Source organism: Kryptolebias marmoratus, linkage group LG7, assembly GCF_001649575.2.
Source record: "Kryptolebias marmoratus isolate JLee-2015 linkage group LG7, ASM164957v2, whole genome shotgun sequence".
Taxonomy (NCBI): domain Eukaryota; kingdom Metazoa; phylum Chordata; class Actinopteri; order Cyprinodontiformes; family Rivulidae; genus Kryptolebias; species Kryptolebias marmoratus.
Window position 1 is genome coordinate 17919006 of NC_051436.1, and position 12049 is coordinate 17931054.

The following is a 12049-nucleotide window of genomic DNA, read 5'->3' on the forward strand; positions in this document are numbered from 1 at the left end:
CCCCCCCCCCCCCCTTCCCTTCTGAGTGGTGACTCACCCTGGAACTCTCTCCGAATCTTCCCCCGTCTTGTCACATAAACAAACCAGCGCCAGCCCCTGAGCCGCTCGGCTTTTAACTCTGCGTCAGTGCGCAGCCAGGACGGAGCGCAGCAGCGGCACTTCCTCTGTGAACTGATCCGTCCTGACTCGCAGCGTCCTTAATGCGAGCGGCGACGGCTGAAGCAGGAAGAAATTTATAAAATATAAAGGACCGGAGAGGAGCCGTTGTTCCGGTAAACGCCACGGCCGGGAGGTTCTGCCTCTCTCCAATAAGTGGGCCGATTATAGGAACATGTGGCCTGATGCATAATTAACTCAGCTGAGCACAGTACTCCAGCTCTGAATAATACAGCTGGTTTTAGTGGCTCCAAAAGGTGGAGGATGAGCAATATTCTCGCCAGCTCAGTCACCCACCGTGCTGCTGTGCCTCAGTCTGCACAAACATGCAAACTGTTGCTGCTCTCAGGAACTCATGTAGTGTGGAGGTTTGCATGTGTGTATATGTATGTATGAGTTAGACAGATGTTTATTGCCAGCACTGACTTTAACTTCAGGGCGACGTGGCGGAGCAGTGGTTAGCGCAGTCGCCTCACAACAAGAAAGGTTCACCTCCCGGCCTTTCTGGGTGGAGTTTACATGTCCAGGTACTCCAGTTTCCTTTCACAGACCAAAAACCATGCATGTTAGGTTAATTGGTAACTCTAAAATGTCCCTAGGTGTGAGTGAGAATGTGAATGGTTGTCTCATTTGTCTCTATGTGTCCCTGTGATGGACTGGAGACCTGTCCAGGGTGTGCCCCCGCCTCTCACACAGTGTCTGCTGGAGAAAGGCACCAGCTCCCCACGAACCTGAAAAGAAAAAGCGGCTAAAAAAAGTTATTAGTTGTACAAAAGAAATGAATGTTTTATTAAGTTTTGCTGTCAACATTTACCTCTGGTATAATTCAAACTTTGGAGCAAAGTGGGAAAAAAGATCCCAACATACAGTTTCAACCATTATAATAAAAGGAGCAAGTCGTGCTGAGACGTTGAACCCAAAGCGTTAATTCCGTCCGATCGGGTCTTCCTGTCTGTGCTGCAGGTGTGGGCGTGGAAGGAGAACGTGTGGGAGAAGGAGAAGGGGACGCTGCTGGAGAGGTACACGGTGGAGCAGAGCAAAGTGTCAGCTGAGGGCAGCGGCGTCCTCTCCACCCTCACCATCAACAACGTGATGGAGTCCGACTTCTTGTCTACCTACAACTGCACGGCCTGGAACTCGTTCGGCCCGGGGACCATGATCATCTCTCTGGAGGAGACTGGTGAGTTTAGATTTAGGTAGATTGGAGGGGAAAAATGCTCTGTCACATGAGGATTATACCAAGCGGTCTAGATCCAACTGTAATTTCTAATTATGAACCTATTTCAAATTTACCTTTGGGAGGAACCACTGAGTGGATCAGTGGTTGGAGCAGTTGTCCTTCAATGAGAGAGTCAGAGGTTCAATTCCATCAGTATGGCACATATTGAAGTGTGTCTTGGCAAGACACTGAACCCCTCAGTGACCTAAAGCACTGATTAGACTTTAAAGAAGGATTTATTCAGGTTGTGGTGCTGTGTGGATGGGTAAATGAGGCACAGATTGTGTTGTAAAGCACTTTGAGTGGCCTGGTTGGCTAGAAAGGAGCTGTATAAGTACAGTCCATTTACCATTTATTAGTAAAATACTTGAAAAAGCCATTTACACTCAGATTAATAGTCTTCTTCAGTCTATCGTCTTTGATATTTATCAGTCTGGTTTTCAGCGTCGCCACAGAACAGAAACAGAACTCCTTAAAGCTGTAAATGATCTGCACGTAAACACTGAATCTACAAAAATATCAACCCTTCTACTTCTGGATTATGATGTCACGATATCTTGTTGGACAGGTTAGAAAACTGGGTTGACTTTTCTGGTTTAGTTCTTATCTGTTTTCAGACACGCTGTGTATTAGAGACAGAAGGTTCTGTGTGTCCATTGATGATTTTAATTCTGACAAAGTGTGGTTTATGGTGTGCCTAAAGGTTCAATTTTGTTGATGATATAATAATGTATGGATGTCACACAACTTCTTATGTCTAAAGATACAGCAGAAATACTTTTCTTCGGTCCAAAGGCTCAGAGACAGAGAGTTGCAGCTTTTCTCAGTTCTACGTCTCTGGAGTCCAAAACTGAAGCAAGAAACCTTGGTGTAAAAATCAGCAATAATGTGAAATTTAAACGTCATAATAATTAGATTACTAAACTGTCCTTTTATGTTTTGAGAAACACTTTGAGAATTAAAGATTTTGTCTCCAAACCTGACTGAAAACTGAATTCATGCATTCATAACGAGTAGGTTGGGCTAATGTAATGGTCTTTTTACAGGCCTCCCTAAATGTGCCGTAAACAGACTACAGCTGAGTCAAAATGCAGCTGCTTGTATTCTCACAGAAAGACGTTTGAACTCATTACACCTGCTCTGAGATCTCTGCATGGCTTCCTACTGAAAGCAGAAAGAATTTAAATCTCTATTATGAATGGCCTTGCACCACAGTATGTAAGAGACATATTAACTAGTTCTACACCAGTCAGATCTCTCAGGCCTGCAGACCGTGATGTCTTAGCAAAACCTCAAACAGGGGACACTCGCTTCTGTATTTGTGTTTTCATTAAATAAATAAAAAAAACTGCTTTTAGATCTGAAAGAAACCCCCACTCAAGCTTTTTTTTAAATAAAATGAATTTTTTTATTGTTTTTTGCAGCTTATATTAGAATTGTGTATGTTTTGTTCAGCAGTTTTATGTATCTAATGTTTGTAATATGTCAGTATAGAGTTGAAACCAGATGTTTGCATACACTGTATAAAAAAACAAATAACCATATTTTCTGACTGTCTGACGTTAATTCAGACTAAACCTTTCCTGCTTTAGATCAGTCAGGATTCCCAACTTTATTTGTGAAATGCCCGAATAAGAAGAGAGATTTTTTTTTTTGCTTTCTTCAGGCACAAGTTTACATACACTAAGATTACTGTGTCTAAAGAATTTGGGAAAGCCCAGTTGATGATGTCATGGCTTTGGAAGCTTTTGATTGGTTGGTTGACAACTTGTGAGTTAATCAGAGGGACACCTGTGGATGTATTTTAAGGCACACCTCAAACACTCTGCTTCTTTATGTGACATCAGGGGAAAATTCAGCCAAGATATCAGGAAGAGAATTGTTGACCTCCACAGCTCTGGTTCCTCCTCGGCTGAAGGTTCATCTGTTCTAACATTTATCCACAAGTAGGAACACCAGGAGAACGTCCTGCCATCAGACACGGTTCTGTGTTCCTGAGAGGAACGTGTTTTACTGTTAATATGTGTGAATCAACACCAAAACAAGCTGCTGCTGAAGCTGCTCAGAGAAACAACATGAGCTGAAAGGAAACTCAAAGAGGAAGAAGTCCTGACTCCTAAACAACATCAAAAACAGATTACAGTTTGTAAATAAAGACAGGGACAAAGAGCCTCTTTTTTTGTCCCAATCTTTTTGTTTGCAGCTGTAGTTTAAGGCACTTTTAAATTTAAATTTTTCATTAAATATGCTATACAAAAAAGACTGACTTGATCTGTAAAAGGGTGGATTGAATGAATAACTGCAGATAAAATGATCTTACACATTTTAAATTTAAAGAATTTGTGTATTTCCTGCTCATGTTTTGTTTTTTTCAGTGATGGACAGACAATACAAAACCCTAATTTTCCTTTTTTTCCCTCCCCGTTTCTTTCACCCTGTCATTACAGAGGAGGTTCCAGTGGGGATAATAGCCGGTGGGACTGTGGGCTCCACCATCCTCCTGTTCATCTTCCTGCTGGTTCTGGTCCTTATCTTCTACCGGCAGCGCAAAGGCAGTGAGTCATACTCTGTGTGCCTTCGCATAGAAGTAAAAATAGTGTTTTCGGTTGTCTCTTTATGGAGGTTTACATTTTTCACACGAGGCTCCTCAAACCAAATAAATCCTCTTCCTGTGTGCCGTATGGGTGTACTTTAATCCCCCAGCTGATGAGAAACCACCCTAAACTGAAACATGTGTATCCAGCTGCACTCACCCTGGCTGTGTTTGGTTTCCAGGCAGGCGCGGGGTCACGCTGGGTAAGCCCGACATTAAGGTGGAGACCATAAACAAGGAGACCCACAGCTTAGAGGAGGACTCGGGCAGCGTGTCCACGGCTTCACGGGTGGTCAAGGCCATGTACTCGGTGAGCGGCGGCCGTGTTTGTGTTTGGACTGGAGTCTGTTTTCACAGCCTGTAGTTGTAAAGAAAAAACCTCAGAATAACTCTCTCCATGAACTGCACTGTACCTTTTATACTAAAACCAAAATTCCTCTTTAACTCGCTCCTTTTTAACTCTTAATCCCATTTTCTCTTTTTTTTTCTTCTCACGCTCTGTTTGCTCCATCCCTCTTGTGTTTTATCACTCCCTCTTCACTCCTTTTCTTTTTTTTTTTTTTTTTTTTTGTTGTTTGATGGTTTAGTTTCTCCCTTCTGTGTCCTTCTCTCCCTCCAATCAGCCTTTTAAGGACGACATCGAGCTGAAGTCTGACCTGCGCAGCGACACCCTGGACACCCGGCAGGAGTACGACCTGAAGGTGAGAGCCTGTCACCGTTTTCCCATTCAGGAAGCAGGTTTTGTCTCATTAAATCTGTCTGTTTCCCATTTGAACACATCCCTAACAGTTGATGTGTAACAAAATATAATCTGCTCATTGTGTTGTCATGAATCATTTATAGGTTTTGACACCATGAGAACTTAGGTGATGAAGTATGAAGCTGCCAAAATGTTACTCTGAAGCTTCCCCACCCCTGTCCCATGAATAATCTGAGGGGCAAATGAACCTGTCCGTCTAGCTGGAGAAGACAGAAACACAGAAATGAATCCACCCCAGGACGTAAGATCAGGGTTGGATCACCCTGACAGCTGCCTCAGCCACACGTCTTGTTTTATTTTTCCTCCCCGCTGCCTGAAGCGCCAAAGCGGTGTAGAAAGACAATGAGACGGCAGAATCCTGTCGAAGAAAAGCTGAAGAGCTTTTAGCAGGAAGTTCATCCTGTCTCCAACTAAACAGCCTGTTGGTCAGGACTTCTCTGTGTTTCACACTTCAGAGAGAAAACATGAAATCTGAAAGTGACAACAGCCAACCTGAGGAAGAAAACCCAAACAAACCTGCTGCTTTGAAGTCTAACTCAAAGCAGCTTTTCAATACACGATGTGCTCTCATAAAGTCCCACAGTTATTATTTGAAGAAGCTATAAAGCCTTGATTCTTAAAGTCTGTTAGCTTGCACTAGTACGATATGCAATGAAGTCTATCTTTACTAGTTATAAGAGTGGCGTGGCTCCTTCCAAGAGTGTGCCCTGAGAGAGACGCTCGGAGCGAGCTTGTGTCCGTGCGCTTGGTGTGAGAATCGCAGCACATGACTGAGGCAGGGCAAAATTAGCTGTAAAAAGCTGAATTTCTAGCAGCAAATGCGCAGCGTCGGCTGCAGTATCAACACCGAATGCTGCGACTCTTCAAGCCACGAGCTGTCTGAGTGTGTTTTCCCTCTGCTGTGTGAAGAAAAGGGGGTTCGTTGATATGTGTTATAACTGAGGGGTCAGAAGTTGAGGCCACCGTGGACAAGTGCCCCCTGCTAGGCTGGCCGCAGTACAAGTCCCGCCCCTTTCATGTAGAAACTAACAGGACGTTTTCCCAACCGAAAGATAATAATACACTTTAGATCATGTTTCTCAGGTTTTCATTTTTGTTGATTCGCGTAGCTCTTAGCTTGCTGCTGTGTGTTCAAATACGCATATTGTTTTCTCCCTTACACTTAGTTCTAATTAGCTAGTTGAGACTTAAAGAAAAGTGTCACGTTGCGCTGTGATTGACAGCCTGTTAGCGAGCTGGAAGGGTCTGAAGGCGGGACTTCAGTTTTGAGGGTAAGCCTCGCGTCTTGAGTCTGCAGCCTGTGGCTCCAAAAATACTAAATACAAGCTTCCAAAACAATAGACATTTTTTGATTTAATTAGAGTTATTTATTTCAAACATGCAAAGGAATCTACAAAAATTATCAAGGATAGAAAAACAAACAAAAAATCAGAATATGAAAATATGAAAAGCAGACAGAAGTACAGTTCAGTTTCATGTTGCTGATTGAGTTCACATGTTCGAGTCCAGCACCTCCAGCTTTGACACGCCAACTGCAACAACCAAACAGACTGACTGAAATTCAGTCATCTTCATCCTCTTTATATCTCATTTCTTTACATTTCTTTTTGTTAGTAAAGAAAGTAGGAAGTGGAGACGCCTCTGATCATGTCATTAACAGAAACTAAGGCAGCAAAGAAGAAGGTGTCACATCGCGGTGGAGTTTTCTAAATGTGCGAAGAAAAGCAATGTCGACTTAGGAAATGGAGTTTTCCAATATGAGTGGAAGGAGAAATGTACATTTATTTCATCCTCGCCAAGTCATTGGTGACAGTTATTAGTGTCAACAATAAATGCAGTAAAAAGCTCACAACAAATGTAATTCAGTTACTCCGTCTGACAACAACATATTAGGTGCAGAGGTTTAGGCAGCTCTTTGGAGGCACACGGCTCCTTTATTTCTGGTTTTTAACTCTTGGGACACTTGATCTTTGATGTTACAGTGTTTTGTTGCCTTTGAGTTCAGTTTATTTCATTTGCTTATTTTAAAACAAAGGCATTTTATTTTGTTAAGGTGTGAAAAGTAATTAAAGTAATCTCATTTAAGTTCTTTTTTATATAACTACACTGCAAATTAAGCTTTACTGTCAAAAGTTATAGAAGCTTAGATTCACAAGCAAAACAACTCTTTTCTTTGTAAGTTGTTAGCAGTAATAAAAATGATTCGCTCATCGCTAGTTGTTTTTGAACCTTTGACCTTCTGGAGAAATCTAATTTGAACCTTTGAATGTAAAATTTGAGGACACCTTCTGCAGAGTTTTCATTGATCCTGGATTTGGAGCACAGAAAGAGCTGTTTTTATTCGATGTCTTTGTAATTTTAGGGCTCTGAAGACGTGAATTTGCAGAAGCAATCTGCTCTCAAAGAACAGTTTCATTAAATCTGTACTTTTAAGACGTTTTCTCGCTATACTGAAGTGATTTTCTGTGGTGAAATTATGAAAAAAATGTCTCACCTGTTCTAGATACCTGATTAAACAGACAGAGCTTATTCTGACTGGACTCATGAGCTAGCAGCTAGTCCAAACACATCCAAGACAAAAGTGGATCGTCATGACTTTTATTTATTCAATAAATACAGTCATTCCAACGTTTCAGATCTGCATGTTCAAACCAGTTCAGTGGTGTAAAGTCTAACTTTCTGTGACTCATTTAAACTTTGATGTTTCTACTGTGAAGAATGTCTGAGAAACGGGGCTCCATAAAGGGCTGGATTTTTATGTTTTTTCAAAATCCCATTAATTTCCATTCGGGGTTCTTTCTCCTTTTTTTTGTAAATTTTGTCCACTTTATGTAAAAAAAAAAAACACTACCAAAAGTCATTCCACACTGTTCCTGATTGCTGCATGTTTTTGTGTCACATTTGCTTGTTTTTTTTAAAAAGCTGTGCAAGAAGATACAAAATAATTCTGAGCAGGATAGACATAAGATAATAATAACAATAATTTAATTAAGAAAAACCCTTTCCACATTCAATATTTTTACATTAGGATACAACACAGCTATGCAAACACCATAAAATTCAGTAAATTTACAGACCTTTTAACATAAAAAACTCAAACAATGAAATGTTAATGTAAAGCACATTTCCTCTTCCAATAACACCCCGTGTTTGTGTGTTTTCAGGACCCCACCAACGGGTACTACAACGTCCGAGCCTCCACTCAAGACGAGGTCCTGCCTGGGTCACGTTCCACCATGCACTACTCTGACTACCGCTCCCCTGGAGGAACACCAGGTGGCGCTGCATCGATCAGCAGCAGCACCGGTGGCTCGGGGGCCACGGCCAGCGGAGGAGCGCCCGGTCCTCCCGGTCCCCTCACCTCCCCCGGGCGCCCACAGGCTTGTTACGACCCCCGACCGCCGTCCAGACTGTCCCACATCAGCTACGCCCAGTTCAACACGTTCACCCGCGGGGGTCAGAGCCAGCAGCCCCCGGCTAACCCCGCCCCTCCAGCCAGTGACTTCCCAGGAGACTGTAGCCTCCTGGACTCCACCTCCCAGCTGGCCTACGACAACTACGGGTACCCCTCGCACTACCAGACCTACCGCATGGGCTTCGCACCGTCCAGCCTGGCCCCTCTGGAGGCTGGCCCCTCCTACGAGATGTACGGGGTGGGATCCGGGGTGGGCAGCCCCGCGGTCGGGGTCAGCCCGGGAGGCCCGGCTCCCTCCGGATCAGAGACTGGGCTCGGGAAGTACGGCAGCTCCACTCGCTTCTCCTACACGTCGCAGCACTCTGACTACTCCCACAGCCGACACACACAAAGAATGCAGACTCACGTGTGAAACAAACACCTCATCGTTTAAATAACACACACACACACACATTTACCCACACACACATTCCCACCGGACACAAACACATCTCACACACACACATGCACAAAGTCAGAAAACCTTACCCGTGAGACAGGGAGGAGAAAAGAAACACATAGAGCAAAAAAAACAAAACAAAAGAAGAAACCCAGGGTGGAAAATGAAGGAGTTTTAGCGAGACAGGGAAGGGAAATTCCACACAGTTTATAGACTTCCCTAATTCCCAACGCGTTTGTACGTCCGAGCTCTGAGAGAGCGAACAGTGCAAGTCACAATCAAGGCTGGAGAAGCAGAGAGAGGACAAGAGATGGCAGATCCGTGGAGCCCTTAGCCTTTTCTATGATCTAACATTGTAAAGTGGAACTGACTGTCAAACATGGTACACGCTGATAGAAAGAGACCTCAGCCAGTGGAAGCCATTTCTGGCCACCATTTGTACTTTTCTTTTAGCTGGTTGTCTTATTCGGTGATCATAGAGCACATATACAGTATATAGTGTCCCAGAATGCCCGTGTGTACAGGACAGTCGGGCCTGTTAGGCAGCGTTGGGGTGGGGGAGGGTACCGGGGTTAAAGGGAGGGTTGACATCATTTTGCACTTCATCTACAGTATTCATGCTTTTGATGTCCCTTAAATATATCTCTGTTACGTCTTCTGTTTATTTGCACACCAAGACTAGAGCTTTGTATTCTATTTTTTAACATTACAGAATTATTTTTGTCGATGTAATACATGTAATGTGTACGTTACGGACCAAAAGTTTGAACATGAGCGCACATAAACCTTGAGCGTTTGGCTGAGAGACCCACGGAGAGACGGAGACGGAGAGTCGTGCCAACAAGACATACTTCACGTTTTTTGTACAAAAAATAGGGAAAAAAAAGAAAGAAAAAGAAAACGAAAGAAACCTAGTGCCAAGCATTCACGTTGTTCTTCACCTTAGATCATGTATATGCAGTAGGAGCTCCTTCTATTGGCGGATGTTGCTTTACGAAACCAGGCTTGTTGGGAGAGGGCTCCAGTCACAGTTTGTAGGTTCAAAACTACTCATTGCAAAGCATAAAAAAGGTTACTCTGAGCATTATTAAACGGTACAGTTTGAAAGAGTTTCTCCACTAGCTTCTTAGATGTATTGATATGCAACTCGAAAATGCGGGTACGCTAAAGCCACCAAAAACCTGGTGGAAGTTTGAGTCAGGTGATTGACCGACATTAGGCTGGGCGAGGCTGTGTTCGTAATCGGACAGGCGTAGAATCTCGGAGAAAATGTTACGGTGGAAATGAAAAAGTGACTCCGCTGCTAAAAGAGTGAGAATGAGTAAAAGCTGCTACATACTCCGCAAGAACCGAGAGAACTGTCTCTGTCTCAGGGCTGTGAGAACAGAATGATGTTGTTCTAAAAGTTCAACTGTCATGTGATTGGTCAGAAATTTGAAGTGGGTGTGGTTAATGCAGAAAAAAAGAAAAGGGGGGGATGTTGGCATTCCTGCTTTTCCTCTGATGCAGACGTTTGTCCAATGGATGGTTTTGAAAAACAAATAGCCGAGCAGTTTTGTACTTGAGTTTCTCGTAAAGTGTGAAACATCCTGCCCTGGACAAGCTTTGCTTTTGTTCTTGCCACCTTGAGAAGACAAACTATTTTCTTGGTTCTTGCGGCGCACACAACAAGCTGAAGACAACTGTCAAGAATAAATATTAGGGATCAGTTAGGGCAGCGGAGCGTCTTAAAGACAGAGCTTGGCTTTCAAACATACCCGGCCTCTACAAAGCTTCTTCTAGACCGGTAGGTTTACCGTTTCAACCTTTTTTTAACTCTAGTCTAACACTCAAAGCATTTATCTTAGACATAAATCATAATTTACCTCCATTCCGTGATGTTACCTAGCAGACTGGAATAGGTTAGATAAGGATTGACCCTCATCTACAGCAAATTTCAGTCTGAAATATTTGAAGAGTGGCATTTCTTAGTGCGCCAAGACAAATTTGCCTCATTGGTTATACTTTCCAGAAGATGGGGTGAAATACAACCCGTTTTCAAGTCAATTTCAATTTAGATCGTTTTGAAATCCTATCTGCCTACTTTGCTCGGCAAATCTGAGCGTAAATATGTGCCAACACATTATAACTGTCAGACTTCTTCGTCCTCCACAGACATCATCGTTCTTCACCTATTTTTCAGTCACTTCGTCTGGTAAATAAATGCACGTGATAGTTGGCAACTTTTGCTGGCACAGTTTTAGTTTAAGGACACGTTAACTATCGATATGAGAAAAAACGATGTGCAAATTCTGTGACTTTATGACTTTTTCACGACTTTGCAATGAGTAGCTTCATCCTTTTTCTTACCTGAGCTCTTCACTCCAAGCCTGGTGCCGACAGAGAGAGAAGAACCACACAGACGATGGGTTCAGAGTGGCCTTATAGGGGAACTTGTCATACATTTCCATTTTGAATCATTCCTCATTGTCTGTCTGCCAAAAACGGCCAGAGGAGAATGTGTACGAAGAGGTTTTATGAAGGCTCGTCCACAATATTGACATGTAGTAGTGTGTGACTGTGAGTGTGTGTGAGAGCGATAGATCAAGGAGGAGTGTGTGGGCGTTGCATCGATTTGTACAGTGTGTTTGTATAGAAGTGCGAATGACTGCGTGTGGATGGGAAACACTCTGTAAACACACGGCACCAAGCTACAGCGTGACTGTTAGACGTTTACAGGATGTTTCTGTGTGTGTGTGTGTGTGTGTGAATGCATGTCTGTGTTATAAAGGTGTGCGTTTCAATATATGTCCATATCATTTCTCTCACAATCCTGTTCCAGTACTTTTATACCTCTGGTAGGACTGTAATCCTGTATTATTGTGTCTTTGAATTTAGAAAAATCCAATGTTTATCTTATTGTACTGTTCGTAGCAGAGACAACTGTTCAGAAGATGTACAACGAACATTATCAAACTCTCATTTTTTTTATTTCATTACCTTCAATATTTTTTAAAAATGGTATGTAATTATTTTTCCACAGTATTACATAAATAAAGCACTGTTTTTTATACAATACTGGGTGTTTTTGTTGTTTTTATTTAGCTATATTTCATTATTTGCTGTCTATATCTGGCTCTTTATGTTACTAAGTAAAATAAAAAACAACTTAAAAATAAAGGCCTAGTTTTCCGTGAAGGAATACGTATCACCCACCACCTTTCATGCCAGACTTTTAAACTATCCTATGTTCTGAAATAGTTCTAGTTGTTTTTGTTAGATCTTGAGAATAATGATAAGCGCAGTCTCCTGTGATAGAACAAGATGCTCACAGTATGAGTTGAGAATGACTCTCAGCCATAAGACACCAGATTTTAGCTGAGTATCTTCATAACTGACTTGAGTTATACTTTTTTGTGTTAATGTTGATTAGCTGTGGCAGCCATCCTGAATTGGATTGACTTCAAAAGTAAAATCAGTTGTAGACA

General features: G+C 42.5%; 1 protein-coding gene across 3 annotated transcripts in view; it reads left to right on the plus strand.

The window, feature by feature from the left end:
• Positions 1–11639, plus strand: part of kirrel1a (kirre like nephrin family adhesion molecule 1a) — a 50132-nt gene extending 38493 nt beyond the window's left edge. For 2 of the 3 annotated variants that reach the window (XM_017422088.2, XM_017422090.2), the window contains exons 11-15: positions 1120–1336; positions 3823–3930; positions 4151–4278; positions 4556–4669; positions 7893–11639. In XM_017422088.2, the coding sequence (XP_017277577.1) occupies positions 1120–1336; positions 3823–3930; positions 4151–4278; positions 4556–4669; positions 7893–8555 (1230 nt within the window). In that variant the 3' untranslated portion in view covers positions 8556–11639. The remainder of the gene's footprint in view (positions 1–1119; positions 1337–3822; positions 3931–4150; positions 4279–4555; positions 4670–7892) is intronic. The other variant, XM_017422091.2, reaches the window with a different exon arrangement.
• Positions 11640–12049: the final 410 nt, after the last annotated feature.